Source organism: Dama dama, chromosome 18 (genome assembly GCF_033118175.1).
Source record: "Dama dama isolate Ldn47 chromosome 18, ASM3311817v1, whole genome shotgun sequence".
NCBI classification, from domain to species: domain Eukaryota; kingdom Metazoa; phylum Chordata; class Mammalia; order Artiodactyla; family Cervidae; genus Dama; species Dama dama.
Genome location: NC_083698.1, coordinates 110,950,438 through 110,968,548, shown reverse-complemented (window position 1 = coordinate 110,968,548; position 18,111 = coordinate 110,950,438). Strand labels below are relative to the sequence as shown.

The window sequence follows — 18,111 nt, the reverse complement described above, 5'->3', positions numbered from 1 at the left end:
TTGAGTGATTCCTTTGTTATGACACATTTTTTGGTATAGTTTATATAGTGTTTGCATTAAGCTGGATCACATTTTAAGTAATTTCACGGCAAAATATTTTCTGGTAGGATTTTCTCTCGTGGAAGTAATCTTCTATCAAGGTGAGACATAAACTCCTGAGCAGAGGTTGTTCACAACATTAGCAGTTGGGACAGCACGGGCACCAGCCGGCCAGACTCGTTAACACGACAGGAGCCCACACCTCTGCCTGTTCCAGATGCGGCTCTAATGCACTTCCTGTCGGGCTGCAGGCACAGAGACGGCCGTGGAGACCATCGACTCGCCAGTGACCGCTGACGTCCGAGCGTGTCTGACGCCCCGCAGGTGTTGGTACGCTCCAGGCCGCAGAGGCTCGGCCCCGCCCATCCGCGTGCTCCGTGGACCCTGAACTGGCCTCCCTGGCAGTTGCTGAGGTGTCTTCCTACGAGCCGGAATTGGCCCCAGTCTGTTCTCCAGTCGTGCAATCCCTACAGTTTAATTCCTGAACACAGTTTAGGGAGAGCACGTGCATAAAACACGTCAGGACTTCCACGTCACACGAGCTGTCAGCATTGCCGTGAGGCTCGGGCGTCGCGGAGTTACGGGGGATGTCCTCGCGGCTCTGACGTGGAGTCAGTCCTGCAGTTCACCACTCGGGGTCACGGTTGTGAAGCGAGGCTCCACACCTGTGACCTCATTTACGCCCTAGGCCCTGACCTGTGGCGACTTCCCCGTGACCCGTCTCTTGCCGTGTGGGCGCTGTTAAGTCTCAGCATGCGTGGATGACACGCTGATGGTCTCCCGGAAACACTCATCTGTCAAGCTCCTTAAAACGCACCCTGTTGACACTTAAACTTGCGTCTTTAATAGACTGTCTCACAATGCGTGTCCGTTTTAGTTCCTACTTTTGTACCTAAGCAAACAAACTTAGGTGTAGAACTGACTCTTCATGAACCACAGGTGGAATGAACGTTGATGTGAAAGAACTTAAAATCTGTAAGGTCCTGGAAGTACACAGGAGTTTCATGAGTTGGCACAAAATGTTGATTGCTCAGTATTTAGAGTATGGGCCTGCTTCTTATACCCTTGAAGAAAAGTGAACATGATAATGGCATAAAAGCCTCTGGGTAGAGTCGATGCATCTGTTCAGTCTTCAGTGAACATGGGGGTTTGTTTAAGCAACATGCAAGTCTGACTGATTTGATTAACCTTTCAATGAGTGTTTTTTCAAAAGCTGCCAAGAAATACTTAAAAACTCCAGGAGCTGTCTACAGCCAACTGGCCTGCACAGCTGCTGAGCATTGACTTGGAGGCTCAGAGGAAATTATGAAGATTTAAGAAAAGATAAATCAACTTGTTAGGTTGATTAGGTTATAAAATTATTTATCAGAAGAAAGGAAGTCTTTCAGTTAGTCCTGGTTTGACTCAAGATTCAGTAGAAGTATAATGTAGACCACATATATAATTTTAAAGTTTCTAGTAGCCACAATAAAAAAGCTCTTAGATTTTAGTTTCCACAGTTTAACATATCTGAAGTATTATAAGTAATATTTTAAAAAATTTTAAAAATTCTTGAGATTTCATACCACTTACGGTTCAAAAAGTAGATTTACATACCCAAGGTATTCTAAGTGTAGGGTTTTTAAAGTTAACACAGATTGACGGTTGAGCCCTCCTCTCACACCAGGCATGCTTCCAGTGCACGGTGAGCTGGTGTGGCTGGTCTCCACCATCGCACTTTGCAAACGGGTGGGAGAAGCACGAACAGGACTGAAGACGGCACGCTTGGTATCCATCTAGCCCAGGATCACATCATACCTCTGCGTAGACAAGTATGTGACTTGGAATCCAGATGGCAGAACAGGAGGATGTGGAACTCACCTCCTCCCACAAATAACATCTACACATGGAACAGTTCTCACAATACCTCCTGGTGGGAAAGCTCAGGCACCAAAGATCTCCACGTAACCCAGGAGGATGCAGGGCGGGGGGAGCAGGACTGGCCCTGCACCCCTGGGAGGAAGCTCTGATAGGGGACAGGTTCCGGCCCCCAGAAAGGCCCTTACCCAAGGGGGGACCGGCCGGGTCAGAGAGGGGTTCTTCAGAGGATCATGCAGCAGGCAGAGCCGAGAGCCCGGCAGAGAGGCTCTGTGCTACCTGCACGCGGTCTCCAGCCAGAGACGTGTGCCGGCTGGTTCGTGCAGGACAGGCCCGGGGAGACTGCCGTGGTTGGCTGAGTGAACAGCCTGCCGGGCTGGAGTGCAGCGCCACCGCAGCTCGGGTGGTGGGGAAGACGCCCCGGCCATTGTAGAAGCAAAGCATCGATGCTGAGGGGCGTGTGAAGGGCAGAGCGGGCCCCCAGCAGCCTCCACACTCCCTCAGCACAGCCCCACCTCCACGAGCCCCGGGAGCACTGGGACACCGCGGAGGCGGGGCTGACCTCAGCCTCCCCGTGGGCCGATCTCTGGCTCTGTCCACTCGGCGCCTGCGGGACACGCGAGTGGACAGCGGCGGCTCCCTGGCTAGTCGGGCCCGGGCCGCTGTGGGCTTTGTGGGTGCCCCTGGGGGCCGGGCCAGGCCTGAGCTGCTCCCCGCTCCCACGGCTGCCTGGGTTCACAGCTACCAATTTCAGAGGACCTGCACCGGTGGCCCTGTGATCACAGCCCCGAGGGCCGCCTGCCTGCGCCCCCGCAGAGGACGGGGTCCCAACAGACCCGCACCAGGACAGGGTCATGACAATGTCAGAAGTGAGAGGGGTCTAAAGGAAGCTTTCAGGTGTCTAAAGGTTTCATTACAAGAGAACCCCCACAAGGCTGCCGGCGGACTCCTCTCCAGAAACTCTGCCGGTTAGCAGGGAGTAGCCAGATAAATTCAGAGTCCTGAAAGGGAAAACCGTGCCGCCTAGGATCCTCTACCTAGGAGGACTGTCATTTAGCATAGGAGAGGGAATTTCTCAGACGTGATGCCACGAGATGAGCCCCCCAGGTCGGAAGGTGTCCAATATGCCACTGGGGAAGAGCAGAGGGCAATTACTAATAAATCCAGACAAATGAAGCAACTGGGCCAAAGTGGAAACGACACTCCGTTGATGATGTGTCTGGTGGTGAAAGTCAAGTCCGATGCTGTAGACAACAATACTGCACGGGATCCTGGAATGTTCGGTCCAGGACTTGAGGAACATTGCAAGTGTTCAAGCAGGAGATGGCAAGAGTGAATGTTGACATTCTAGGAATCAGCGAACTAAAATGGACTGGAATGGGTGAATTTAACTCAGATGACCATTATATCTACTACTGTGGGCAGGAGTCCCTTAGAAGAAATGGAGTAGCCCTCATAGTCAATAAAAGAGTCTGAAATGCAGTACTTGGATGCAATCTCAAAAATGACAGAATGATCTCTGTTCATTTCCAAGGCAAACCATTCAATGTCACGGTAATCCAAGTCTATGCCCCAATCAGTAATGCTGAAGAAGCTGAAGTTGAACAGTTCTATGAAGACCTACAAGACCTTCTAGAACTAACACCCAAAAAAGATGTCATTTTCATTATAGGGGACTGGAATGCAAAAGTAGGAAGTCGAGAAACACCTGGAGTAGCAGGCAAATTTGGCTTTGGATTACAAAATGAAGCAGAGCAAAGGTTTTGCCAAGAGAATGCACTGGTCATCAGAGAAGGCAACACCCCACTCCAGTACTCTCGCCAGGAAAATTCCATGGGTGGAGGAGCCTGGTGGGCTGCAGTCCATGGGGTCGCGAAGAGTCGGACACGACTGAGCGACTTCACTTTCACTTCTCACTTTGATGCACTGGAGAAGGAAATGGCAACCCACTCCAGTGTTCTTGCCTGGAGAATCCCAGGGACGGCAGAACCTGGTGGGCTGCCATCTATGGGGTCGCACAGAGTCGGACACGACTGAAACGACTTAGCAGCACTGGTCATAGCAAACACCCTCTTCCAACAATACAAGAGAAGACTCTACACATGGACATCACCAGACAGTCAATACCAAAATCAGATTGATTATACTATTTGCAGCCAAAAATAGAGAAGTTCTACACAGTCAGCAAAAAGAAGACCAGGAGCTGACTGTGGCTCAGATCATGAACTCCTTATTGCCAAATTCAGACTTAAATTGAAGAAAGTAGGGAAAACCCCTAGACCATTCAGGTATGACCTAAATCAAATCCCTTACGATTATATAGTGGAAGTGGTAAATAGATTCAAGGAATCAAATCTGATGGAGTGCCTGAAGAACTATGGATGGAGGTTTGTGACATTGTACAGGAGGCAGGGATTAAGACCATCCCCAAGAAAAAGAAATGCAAAAAGGCAAAATGCTTGTCTGAGGAGGGCTTTCAAATAGCTGAGAAAAGAAGAGAAGTGAAAGGCAAAGGAGAAAAGGAAAGATATACTCATCTGAGTGCAGAGTTCCGGAGAATAGCAAGGAGAGATAAAGCCGTCCTCAGTGATCAGTACAAAGAAATAGAGGAGAACAACAGAAAGACCAGAAAGAAAGACCAGAAAGACAAGAAAGTTAGAGATACCAAGGGAACATTTCACGCAAAGATGGGTTCAATAAAGGACAGAAATGGTAGGGACCTAACAGAAGCAGAAGATATTAAGAAGAGGTGGCAAGAATACAGAGAAGAACTGTACAAAAGAGATCTCAATGACCCAGATAATGACGATGGTGTGATCACTCATCTAGAGCCAGACATCCTGGAATTCGAAGTCAAGTGGACCTTAGGAAGCATCACTAAGAGCAAAGCTAGTGGAGGTGATGGACTAAAAGATGATGCTGGGAAAGTGATGCACTCAATATGCCAGCAAATTTGGAAAACTCTGCAGTGGCCACAGGACTGGAAAAGGTCAGTTTTCATTCCAATCTCAAAGAAAAGCAATACCAAAGAATGTTCAAACTACTGCATAATTGCACTCATCTCACATGCTAGCAAAGTAATGCTCAAAATTCTTCAAGCCAGGCTTCAACAGTATGTGAACCAAGAACTTCCAGATGTTCCGACTGGACTGGATTTAGAAAAGGCAGAGGAACCTGAGATCAAATTGCCAACATCCGCTGGATCATCGGAAAAGCAAGAGAGATCCAGGAAACATCTACCTTTGCTTTACTGACTATGCCAAAGCCTGTGGATCACAATAAACTGGAAAATTCTGAAAGAGATGGGAATACCAGACCACCTTACCTGCCTCCTGAGAAATCTGTATGCAGGTCAAGAAGCAACAGTTATAACTGGACATGGAACAACAGACTGGTTCCAAATTGGGAAAGGAGTATGTCAAGGCTGTATGTTGTCACCCTGTTCATTTAACTTACATGCAGAGGACATCATGCAAAATGTCGAGCTGGATGAAGCACAAGCTGGAATCAAGATTGCAGTGAGAAATATCAATAACCTCAGATATGCAGATAACACCACTCTTATGACAGAAAGTGAAAAAGAACTAAAGAGCCTCTTGATGAAAGGGAAAGAGGAGAGTGACAAAACTGGCTTAAAACTCAACATTAAAAAAACTAAGGTCATGGCATCCGGTCCCTTCACTTCATGGCAAATAGATGGAGAAACAATGGAAACAGTGAGAGACTTTATTTTTGGGGGCTCCAAAATCATTGTGGATGGTGACTGTAGCCATGAAATTAAAAGACGGTTGCTCCTTGGAAGAAAAGCTATGACGAATCTAGATGGCATGTTAAAAAGCAGAGACATTACTTGGCCAACAAAGGTCCGTCTGGTCAAAGCTATAGTTTTCCCAGTGGTCATGTACTGTACTGGGATGTGAGAGTTGGAACATAAAGAAAGCTAAGTGCCGAAGAATTGATGCTTCTGAACTGTGGTGTTGGAGAAGACTCTTGAGAATCCCTTGGACTGCAAGGAGATCCAACCAGTCCATCCTAAAGGAGATCAGTCCTGGGTGTTCATTGGAAGGACTGATGTTGAAACTGAAACTCCAATACTTTGGCTACCTGATGCAAAGAGTTGACTCATTGGAAAAGATCCTGATGCTGGGAAAGATTGAAGGCAAGAGGAGAAGGGGATGACAGAAGATGAGATGGTGGGATGGCATCACCGACTCAGTGGACATGAGTTTGAGGAAGCTCTGCAGGTAGGTGATGGGCAGGGAAGACCGATGTGCTGCAGTCCCTGGGGTCGCAGAGAGTTGGACACGATTGAGCTGACCTGACAAGTGAAATGTGTGTGTGTGTGTTCAGTCGCTCAGTCATGTCCGACTCTGCAACCCCATGGACTGCAGCCCACCAGGCTCCTCTGTTCATGGGATTTCCCAAGCAAGAATATTGGAGTGGGGTGCCATTTCCTACTCCAGGGCATCTTCCTGACACAGGGATCATACCCACGTCTCTTGTCTCTTTTGCATTGGCAGGCAGATTCTTTACCACTGAACCACCTGAGAAGCTCAGAAGTGAAATAGAATCTGCAAATTAAAAAACAACAGACTCCCTACAAACCAAAGTCCAGGACCTGATGGCTTCACATGGGAATTCTACCAGACATACAAAGAACTTATACTAATTCTACTCAAAGTCTTCCAAAAGACTGAAGTGGAGGGAACACTCCTAAAGACACTATGAAGCCACCATCTCCCTGATACCAAAATCAAAGACACTACAAAGAAAATCATAGGCCAATATCTTTGATGAATATGTTGTTGTTGTTTGATTCATCTTTGATGAATATAGATGCAAAAATTCTCAACAAATTAGCAAACCAAACCCAGCAAGACATAAAAAGGATCATACACAATGACCAAGTCAGATAAGTCCCAGGACTACAAGGATGGTTCAACATGTGCAAAAATGTCATACACCACATCAACAAAAGCAAAGACAAAAATCAAGATCACAAGATCCTCTCAGTAGATTAAAAAAATGCCTCTGCAAAAATTCAGCATCCATTCATGATTTTAAAAAAAACTTACTGTATCTCAACATAATAAAAAACTATCTGTGCCAGTGGATTACAAATACTGAACAGTGAAGAGCTGAAAGTCTTCCCCCTAAAATCTGTAACAAAGATAGAACTCATCACTTCTATTCAACATAGTATTGCAAGTCCTAGCCACAATAAAAAGACAAGAAATAAGGGTATTTAAATTGGATGGAAGTGGTGAAACTGTCATGATATGCAGAAGACATGATACTATAAGTATTTAGAGAAAACCCTGAAGACTCCACACAAAAACTAGTAGAACTGAGAAATGAATTCAGGAGGTAACAGGATACAAGATTAACATACAGAAATGGTTACATTTCTTACATTAAAAATGAAATATCAAAAGGGGAATGTTTAAGAAGAAACAAATTCCCTTTTAAAATTGCATCCCCCACCCAAAATAAAGTACTTAGGAATAAACCTGATCAAGAAAGTGAAAGAATTATACACTGAGAATTAATATAAAATATTAATAAAGGATCCCTCTGTTGTTCACCTTACACTATCACCAGCATTGTTAATCAGCTATATCCCAATATAAAAGGTTTAAAACAATAAAAGGACTAAAAAATATTAATAAAGGAAACTTAAGATGGCTGAAAGAAAGTGGAAAGATATCCTGTGCTCTTGGATTGAAATAGCGAATGTTGTTAAAATAGCCATACTACTCAAAGCAACTTATAGATTTAATGCAATCTGTAGCAAATTACGCATGACATTTTTCACAGCTAGAATAATCCTAAAACCTATGTAGAAACATAAAGACCCAGAACTGCCAAAACCATCTTGAAGAAAAAGAACAAAGCAACTCACTCCAGTATTCTTGCCTGGGAAATCCCATGGACAGAGGAGCCTGATGGGCTACAGTCCATAGCGTTTCAAGGAGTCAGACACGACTTAGCAACTAAACAACAAACTATCCTCTATAGATAACTTTCCTTAGAAAAGGACGCTATTCTAAGAAAGATAAATATTCCTGCCCACAATCCAAGGCTTGGGTCATCTTCGTTTCATTGTCTAATGATACAGGTGGTGGTGATGACAACCGTCATATGTAACTTCCCACCTAAGACAGTTAGACCAGCGAGTCTCAGCACAGACTGACAAGCTCACACACCAGTCAACTGCTCTGGCGTCCCAGGCGGCACAGGGGTAAAGAATCTGCCTGCTAATCCAGGAGATGCTGGAGACGTGGGTTCCACCCCTAGGTGGGGAAGATCCTCTGGAGAAGGAAATGGAACCCACTCCAGTATTCTTGCCTGGAGAACCCCATGGACAGAGGAGCTGGCGGCCTGCAGTCCACGGGGTCGCAGAGAGTCCGACACGACTCAATCGACCAAACAACAGTCCCCTGCTAAGTTCGCAGCCCTGGTCAGACTCCCCGAGAAGAAGCGCCTGTAAGAACATGGCCTGTCCACAAAGAAGAACCAGACACACGGCAGGAACCACGCGTGCCAAGACCAACCCAGGGCAGTGCGTGGCCTGGGGGAGGACACAGCCCTCAGGAAGGGCTGCAGGGCCCCCCTGGACGCCCCCAAGGCCTGGGGATGCAGGTGGCACTCGCCAAGAGGCCCAAACAAGGCAGGTCTGCCCGAAGCCGAAGCCGACCTTACCTGGTGTCTCCAAAATGGCAAGCCTGGGTGGCTCTGAGTACTGGGTCCCAGGGGAGGCTGTGCAGCTGGCCCCCGGCCGGTTCCTCCTGGGTCAAACGCTGGGTCAAACGCAGAGACGCCGGGGCCTGCTCACAAGGCGGCCGAGCAGGACTTGGGAACAAATCAAGTCTGCCTCCCAGAAGGCCTGGGGCTGGGGTATTTACAGGATAAGGAATTACGAAGCCGGGCACGTGGGGAGCGCGGGGAAAGGTGATGGGAAAAGGTGTGGACTGGTCCTTCTGCGCAGGCTCAATGGACCTCAGGCCGCCCCACGCGCCGAAGGCCACGGGCACTCGTGTAGGCCCAGCTGGAAGGGCCCTGGTCCCATTCGGCCACAACCAGCTCAGCACCAACCCAGCACAGCTGACCCCCCAGTTCCTAGGAAAGAGCCGCCCAAAGGCAAACGCCTTCCTGCAGAGGCGCTGAGCTGCCTGCAGGACGCACGGGTCCCCACCGCCCTGAGGGGAGCAGGCGGGGGAAAGGGGTTTCAGAGTCGGGTGTCTGAGCCGCAGGGTCCCGGGGGCAGCCTTGGGGAGCCTCGGCATCCCCCGCACACGAGGCCCGGGCCTGCTGCTGGTCCCCGGGGTTCTCCAGGACCCTGGGCACCCCCTGGCCCGTCTGGACAGTGACTGCAGGCAAGCTGCCCCGGGGCAGGGGGCGACGCTGCCCTATTGGGGTCTCGTGCTCTCCTGAGTCCTTGGCTGCTTCCTTGCCCCCGCAGGCCTGTGACAGGGACGCGACACGGACAACCGGGGTGTGCGGGGGTCCCCGAGCGAGGCCTCTCCCGCCCCGGCCCCGTGGGCTCCGGGCCGCAGTGTCAGCTCCGGATGGGGGCAGCGGGCTCTGACTCAGGCCTGGTGGGGGCCCTCCCCCGGGGCACAGGCTCCACCCACCGCTTGCCCGGCCTGGCGTCTGGAAGGCCCGGGGCAGCCCCACTGTGTCCCTGGCCCTCAGTCCCCTGCGGAGCCCCAACCCCCTGCCCGGCTTCTCATACCCCCGCCCTGGGGACCCTCAGCCCACCCAGCACTCCCCCACAGGCTGGAGCCCACCCACCCCCTGCACCCGGAAACCTGTTTCCCAGAGGTTCTCCGGGTTGCAGTTTAAGAATGCAAACTGTCAGGCATCCTTCCGGCTCTTTGGGTGAGACGAGGATCCCAGGCATCCTGGGTCACATGCCGCCCATGTCCTCGTCCCCTCGGAGCTGGCCTCTGCCCCCTGAGGGGGGATGGGGGCCCAGAGAGGCCAGGACACCTTCCCAGGACATGCAGCAGCCGGCAGGCAGGGGAGGGCGACCCTCTGATTGTGGAGCCTGCGGCCGGCAGGCTGCACCTGCCCATCTGTCCTCACGGCCTCTTGGGGAGGCCAGGGGACCGGACGCTGGTCGGGGGCCAGCCCTCCTTGCTGGGTGGGTTCATACCCCGCCGCTCGCTGACCGTCAGAAAGGTCTCTGTCCACGCCATCCTGGGCGGTGTGGTGGGGTGTCCCCACGGGCAGCGAGCCCGCCCCTCTCCCCAGCGTCTGCCTAGGAGATCTCCCCCCGTGCCTGGCGGGGGATTCTGCTAGAAACCACGATGCCAGGGACAAACAGGGCTCCCTCAGGACAAACTGCTGTGGGACCTGGGTTCCCAGGCCACGTCTGATGTCCAGGGAGGCCGAACAGAACCTGGAGCAGACAGAGGTTTCCGGCCGGGGCCAGGAAGGTGGGTGGGCAGGTGGGTGGTCTGCGCTCAGGAAGCTCGAAGCCCTGGTGGGAGGTGTCTGTAGGCAAAACTGGGGGAAGGGGAGGGCTACACCTCCCGAGGGTCAGTAAGCTGCTTTGGGGATTTTCTAGAATTAAAATAAAGGCCTTCAGTTGCCCGTGGGAAGCCCTGGCAGACCCAGGAGCACGTTGCCTGGGGGTGGGGGGCAGGCCCCTCAGCCCCGCTCCTGCGGGCCTCCCCGCTGTGGTGTGGCCGCGGGTCCACAGCCTTTCCCTGAACCGTGAGCCGCCGGCAGGGCTGTGGATGCTCCCAGCTCCACCGAGGTGCACGCTGGGAGAATCCAGACGGGAGCCCGGAGGAAGTGGGGAGCCCTGCAGGGTCCGGGGGGTTTGTGGCCGCCCCTTCCCAGAGCGCAGAGCTCCCTCCAGGGGCCGCCTGGACGCTGGAGCGGCCTCTCCCTGCCGAGGTCGGGGTGGGAGGACGGGCGGCTCATGGACCCCCAGGCCTGCCGCCCCCTCGGGCCCGGCCTCCCCCTCCCCCCCCACACGCAAGCTGTCCCTCGGTAGGAAAGCCCGCCTTAGGGCTGCTGCATCACTGTCCCCGCCACCACCCCACCTGATCTCACCCGCAGGGCCTCCGAATGGGACCTTCTCCGGAGGTCTTTGCTCCAACATCACAGACGGCCAAGTGCGGATGCGGCCGTCAGGGTGCCTCCTGACCGGGGGCAGGTGTCTGCATGGAACAGGGAAACGTGGATGTGGACAGACAGGCCGGGCGAGGCCGTCCGAAGGTCGGAGGTCTTCCTGCCCAATGGAGGGACCCCCAGAAGCCAGGAGGGGGCCCGACCCCCACTCCCCCCGCCCCAACACCTCTGTTAGGGGAAGCACGCTGACTGAAACTGCCCACCCTGGCCAGGCACCATAGTGACCACTTGCATGAGCTGTTTTATGACAAGAGGTCCTGGAACGGAACAGGGAACTAATAAGCCACCCCCCAACGGAAGAGTGCGGGAAAGGTCAAAAGGAGACACCACGTGGCCGACACCTCCCAGAATCCTCCTCTCTGGCCTCCATCTTGGCTGACAGGGCTGCACCACCAGGAAGGACTCTGAGTCAGAAGGATTGGCTAAGACACCCCGGAAACTAACCCCATCACCATAAACCCGAGACGGCAAGCCACGTGGCAGAGCAGTTCTCCTGGATTCCCTGACCCTCCCGCTCTCCGCCCGGGCGCCCCTTCCCAATAAAATCTCTGGCTTTGTCAGACATGTGTCTCCTCGGGCAATTCATTTCCGAGGGTTAGACAAAAGCCCAGTTTCAGACCCTGGACAGGGCCCCCCTTCCTGCAACACCTGCATCCCAGACTTTGACCTTTAGAGTCCCGAGAGCGTACATTTTTGCCACTAAAGCTGCCCGGTTTGGGGCACTTTGTTAGGGCAGCCCTGGGCAGCTAGTACCCCTGCCAGGCTCATCTTGACGAATGATGGACCCCGAGCTCAGGAAGACCAGTCAAGCTCCTGGTCCCACCGCCAGGGCACAGGGGAGGCAAGCTGACCCCAGCCCAGAAAGGCCGCCCACAGAGCCCGCCCACTCGCCTGCACCCGCCTGCCCCTGTTCCAGCCTGGCTGTGGATGAAGCAGGGCCACTCTGGGGGAGGGTAAATGGGGCAGAGGCGGGCAGAGAGAGGCTGTTACTTCTCCAAGCGGAGGCGCTCAGCCCTGAAACTCCTCTGTAACTGACGCTTCATGCCAGCTCAGAAGCCGCTTCCCAGTCCCCAAGCCTGGTGCTTGAATCATTGAAGACGGACCTGCCAGGTTTGCACCAAAGCGCCCAGGGCCGTGTGTTGTGATGTCGTTGAGGTCTGATGAGTTTTGTAGGAGCGCAAGCCGTGGGGGCCCAGGGGCTGTGACCCACCCACCGCTCACCTCAAGGCCTTTGACTGTCAGGAGGCTCCCTAGGCTCTCAATAGAACTCCTGTCCATGCAAACAGCAGCGGGTTCCCCCTGCAGGTTGGGAGTCCCTGGGCAAGAGGCCAAGTGGGGGTCCCGCCTCCTGGAGCAACGCCCCCACCAGCTCTTCCTGTGGGATGTGAGAAGCCTACCGAGAGCAGGACCGGGCCGGGGTGGGGGGTGCTGGGGCTGGGGTGCAGCCCCACTCCCAGACCCCAGGCATGTTCCTGTCTCTGCCTCTCCCAGCATGAAGTGCCAGCCTCATGCCCCAAGGGTCTGCTTGAGCTCCAGGGGCCAGAGAGGAGGAAGGAGAAGGCAGACGGGGCCTCTTGAGGGTGTTGCGGGTGCTGGCGGCCCCGTGGCAGCTTCCAGCGGCCAGAGACTTGTCCAGTGGAGTCCGGCCCGCGGTGCTGGCTCCCGGGGGCTGTTCCTGTGGTCACAGCTGGTCCTCCAGCATGCTGGATACTGGGGCCAAAGCCGACACCTTGGGGACCTGCTTAGGTCGTGTGGGGCCACATCCTTCAGTGCGCTGCTTCTCACACACATGTGTGTCTGCATGTGTCCACACTGTGTATCATCCTGGGGCTGGGGAGGGTCTACGTTATGGAGAGCCACGATGGAGGCTGATGTGTGACCCGCTCAGGGTGCTCTGCTTCCAAACGTTACCCCCAACCCCTCAGGGGCTTCAGACCCTGGCCCGGGACACAGATACAGCGTCTACCGCTTCCTAGGCTGATCCGCTGAGATCCCAGGAAAGAGGGCTGAACAGAAGGGGACTGGAGGCATCCACGGACTGGTCGTTTGCTCAGAACCAAGACCATGACTCCCACTTTCAGAAAACCTGGCCCTGGACTGGGGGCTGGGCTTGCCCCCGCCCCCACCACACACACTCAGAGAATTGTGCTAGACCCTGGAGGGGGGCCTGGGTGCCACTCCTCAAGAAAGAAACCACCAATGCGCTGCCTTAGGGCCACGGCTGCCTTGCTGTGACTTTGGGCTGCCCCCTTGCCTTCTCTGGTCTTCTGATCCCCTATCTATGTAGTGAGTGACGGGATTCAGGGTGGTCGGCTTCCTTGAGCCTGTGGTTTGCAGAAGGGGGCCCAGGCGTCTCAGGGCCAGCGCCCGGTGGCCCCACCCATCCTGACCCTCTGAGAAGCTCCCCCTGGGAGGCTGTGTCCCTGAGGCTGGCTCCTCCTCCAGCCCCAGGGCCCCTGCTTCCTCTCAACAGCTCTCCTGAACCCTTTCAGGGATGCCAGGTGAAGATGAGAACCTCGGGCTTTGGACGGAACGTGTGTGTCTCCCTCCCGCCCCATGTGCACCTGTTGAAGTGCTAATGCTAACATGATGGTTCTTGGAGACGCACCTTTGGGACATGGCTGGGTACAGATGAGGCCCCATGATGGGACTGGTGGTGGTGGTTTAGTTGCTAAGTCGTGTCTGACTCTTGCAAGCCCAGGGACTGTAGCCCTCCAGGCTCCTCTGTCCATGGGGATTCTTCAGGCAAGAATACTGGAGTGGGTTGCCATGCCCTCCTCCAGGGATGATGGGATTAGGGGCTTTATAAGACGAGGAAAGGCCCGATCTCTCCCTGTCTCTCTTGGGTGCAGACACAGCCAGAGGATTCATCAATGAACCAGGAAGAGGGTTCTCCCTGGGAACCTAACTTGCCAGCACCCTGACTGTCAGCTTCCAGCCTCCAGAGCTCTGAGAACTTGACTCCTGTTGTCCAAGTCGCTAGCGGACTGATGCCCACCCACATCAGAGCCAGTGGAGGCGGCTTCCTCAGGGCTCCCGGAGCTGGGGTCAGCTGCACTCGCGTGTGCTCGGCGGACGCCAGAGGCGGGGGTGGGGGGTGCAGGACAGCTCCGTCGTCGGGGAGCTGAGGGGTGCCGCGGCGGGGGCTGGGGCCGGGCTGTGGGTGGGGCTCCCACATGACCGCCGAGGGGAATGTGTCATGCTCGCCCCAGCCGGTCCTAAGCTGGAAGTGGGGGCAGAATTCGGCCTGTACACACAGTCTGGATGTTCTCAGCGTCCACACCGGGCGCTAACAGGCTTCCTGCTCTTTCCTCCGTGACTGGCCCTGGAGCGCACAGCCACGTGCTGCCGGAGGAGAGCCAAGGGCCTCCGAGATGCCCCTCCAGCCTCTCCTGGGACCCTGAGGTTCCTACCGGCTTTGGGAGGGGACCGATCCTCCGTGACATCATTTTTCTGGGACTGCCGGGTCAGGCAAGAGAGGAAGGGGCTTGCTTCCAGGCCAGGGGTACACAGGGCCCCTGTCCATCTCCAGGGCACCTCTGTGAGCGGGGCAGCCTCGCCCCAGGAGACGCCGTGGAGGAGAGAGGCCCAGGGGTCAGGGCTGTGCTCCCTGCCCTGGGCTCTGGAGCGCCAGAGCTGTGTGGCTTCATCCCAACACTTTAAAGCTAATTTAAACCTGAAATAAGCAGCCACGCTCAGGTGCGTCACACTCACTACCTGAAGCACACAGGGCAGGTGCTGGGCCCAGGCCCCCCGAGGCCTTCTCCTCCATCCTCGGCGGGACAAGGGCATCCTAGTGGAACCGGGGTGGTCCCACCCAGGCGTCAAGGCCAGTGTCTGCTTTCAGGGCCCGTATTCCCACCCTACACCCCGTGTTTCCAAAAGTGGGGAACATGCGATCTTGTGCAAAAGCATCAAGTCCCACCCAACAGGGAGGTGGTGTCCTTCCTGGGAAGGGGGCAGAGGCCGGGGCGGCAAGCGTGACGGTGGGCTCCAGGGTGAGCACGCCCGGCTGGGGTGCGCCCAGCTGCGTCTCGCCTCTTCATCAGCGGGGGTGACCAGACGGCCGGCTGGTTACCCAGGCAGCGCCTGCTTGACGGTTTGGACAGTTTATTTAATCAAGCTCAGTGCTTCCGGGCTGGGCTACATCAGACTAACTGACTTAAAAACAACAACAAAGTGAATGAATTTCTAGCAGATGCAGGTTTTCTAACGCCTTCTAGAGAGCAATGCAGTGGCCTCAACGGAGAGCCAGTTTTACTCCTAGTGCTGGGGGGTACCTCTACATCTTCCCCTTGAAACTTCAGACATGAAACTCAAATTCACTTCCCTGGTTGATCTGGGACTTTGATGGACTTAACCAGTCCCACCCTTTCTACCATCAGTGCTACTGCTACTGTGGATGCGGGTTTTCAGAGCCACACACAGATCCTCGAGGACACATCAGACCTGGTCAGGGCCCAGTGAGGACCGCGAAGACTCCTTAAATGTCAGCACACTTTCTGAGGTGAAGCAGGGTGGAGGCTAAGCAAGAAAAGAGCTCTCGAGTGGTAAAATAATGTTTTATTCCATGGATGAACAAACACTACCATGCCACACCTCACTCCCTCCTTCCAGACCTTGTGGCCAGAGCCGGCCTCCCCTTTCAGACTGAGCTGGCTGACAAGACAAAAAGCATGGCCAGGTAGCACTCGGAGCAGTCCTGTGTGCGGCACCTTCTTCCTTTTCCCAAACGCTGATGCATCACCTGAAAAAAGAAATCCCGTGACGGAGATCTCCCTGTCGAACCAAGTGCAACTGACATTCAAAGCTCGTGGAGATGAAACGCAAACCCCCCAAACACCAGATAGCGACACGGACCTGTCTTCTCTGCAGACGAGGATGTCAGGGACCCCCCGCTCCCCAGCGGGAGCGGGACCTGGAGACATCAGAATGGACATTCAGGCTGTCAACAAGCTCCTGAGGCGACGACGGTCTTCGGTGCATTTCCAGCTAGCACTCGTAGAGACAGCAGCTTGGCCAGGCTGCGGGCATGCAGGCGAAACACGATGAGGACTTGGCGGAGGGCGGGGGGCAGTGGCGATGGCTGACCGCAGTCCTGTCTCTATATACAACGGAGTGAAATACACACGGAAGCCGCTGTGCCTCTGAGCAGAGGACGCCTCACGAGGCCGGGCTGGAATGTCGCCGAGGCTGCTTGCGTGCAGGGGGTTGGGGGGGACACGGCCACCTCCCGGGGCGGGGGGAGCGATGTTGGCGCGGGCCCCCCACTTTCCTCCAGAGTTCTTATCACCCGAGCACACGTGATGGGCCTGTAGGTGCAGTCAACGCTTGGTCTTTTCATGTTTTTTAACCAAATGTCCTCTGAAAAGACAACCTATCCAGGAGGAAAAGGATGGACTTCAGGACACATGGAAATGGACGGTCTGAATCTGAGCCAGATCCTAACGCACTTGGTGGGAGACGGGTTTTATTTAGAACTTTTAGTGAACAGTGCTGGATGTCATTTGCAGTATTTTGAAAGGTCCCCACAAAGTCTAGACACGATCTTGCGGGGAGAGCCGTTACTTCTGATCGGGTTTTTTTAATCCAAACAAGTGCAAAGCCTACAGACTGACTGAACGAAACCAAGCAAAACAAAGCAAAAAAAAAAAAAAAAAGCGCACAGCAAAACAACCCCGTGACCAGAGACAGTGTCAGGTAAAAACCATAGAAAAATACAAATTAATTCCAGAAGGTTAACCATTAGCATTAGCTACAGTGACACTTTGTACAGCCCCTTAAAACGCAGAATCTCCTAATAACAGACAGGAGCGGGCCAATCTAGGGACAGGTACTGTGAAAATAATTGTGCTCTGGTTGGTCCACAGCGCGGTGACGTCACACGGGGGGATGCTCCCAAGGGGGCGCGGGACTCGGGGGGAGGCCGGGTCCCACGCTGCCGCTTGCCAGCTCCAGTTCCAGGGCCAGCTTCTGCACTGCCGTCCAGGCTCCGCTTTGTTCCTTGGGGAGGGTTGTGGGGAGGCCCCGGTCACACTGCGGCGGGGAGGAGGCGGTGGTTCCAGGCTCCGAGGAAGCCCCTCGGGAGCGGCGACGCACCTCCGCCCGTCAAGGAGCTTGTTTCTGGAGCAGAAATGCCTTCGGACCCGAGACACACATGCGATGAAGGTGGCCCCCCGGCTCTGCGGGCAGGCCGCGGGGCGCCCGGGGCAGCATGCCCTGTCCCCGGAGGGGCCGGGCGGTGTGCCATGGGGCTTAGTCCTCCTCTTCCTCCTCTCTTGCTGTGACTGCAGGGAACTTGTCCTGGATCCTGAAGCATTCCACGAAGAAGCCGAGGATGGAGCGGTACAGGTGCTGCTGGAGGGCGGGGCTGCTGAAGTAGTGGCTCTCGTCCGGGTAGATCTGCAAGGGGGGCAGAGGACTCAGCTGCGTGGCCGCTGCCCCGCCCCCACCACCCGCGTGGCCAGACTCAGCTCCGAGGGCAGAGGGCATCCTCAGAGCATCAGGGAAGAAATCGGACAACATTCTCTGTTTAGTAGACTCTGCGCATCTGGCTCTGCTTGTGTGAATTCGCAACACGGATCCAGGCTCGGGGACCACAGAGGCAGTGGCCAGGCCTGCAGGGGTCAGCACTCCCAGAGAACTGGGAGGAACCGCGACTCTGCGACCCCAGTGAGTGCAGGAAGCTCCCGGCTCACTGTGTGCCGAGCGCAGGGCCTTTCCCGGACCTCAGCGTCCAGAGGTGTCCAATGGAGACGATCGTCATCGTCAAATCTAACTCATTAAGCTTGGTGAGGATGAAACGACATAAAGTTCCCCTGAAAGGCTCAGAACAAGGCCTAAGACACAAAACGCTGTGCTCAGGCATGTCCAACACTTTGTGACCCCATGGACCATAGCCCACCAGGCTGCTCCGTCCATGGGGTTCCCCAGACAAGAGCACTGGAGTGGGTTGCCATTTCCTTCTCCAGAGGACCTTCCCAACCTGGGGATAGACCCCGGGTCTCCAGCATGGCAGGCGGATTCCAGCAGGGAAGCCCTGGGCCACCGGGGGCGGGGGAGGGGGGGGCG

General features: G+C 54.7%; 1 protein-coding gene across 2 annotated transcripts in view; it reads right to left on the bottom strand.

Moving 5' to 3' along the window:
- Nucleotides 1-15,596: 15,596 nt before the first annotated feature.
- DPP6 (dipeptidyl peptidase like 6) overlaps nucleotides 15,597-18,111 on the bottom strand; it is a 795,051-nt gene continuing 792,536 nt past the window's right edge. For both annotated transcript variants that reach the window (XM_061166191.1, XM_061166192.1), the window contains exon 26: nucleotides 15,597-17,442. In XM_061166191.1, the coding sequence (XP_061022174.1) occupies nucleotides 17,296-17,442 (147 nt within the window). In that variant the 3' untranslated portion in view covers nucleotides 15,597-17,295. The remainder of the gene's footprint in view (nucleotides 17,443-18,111) is intronic.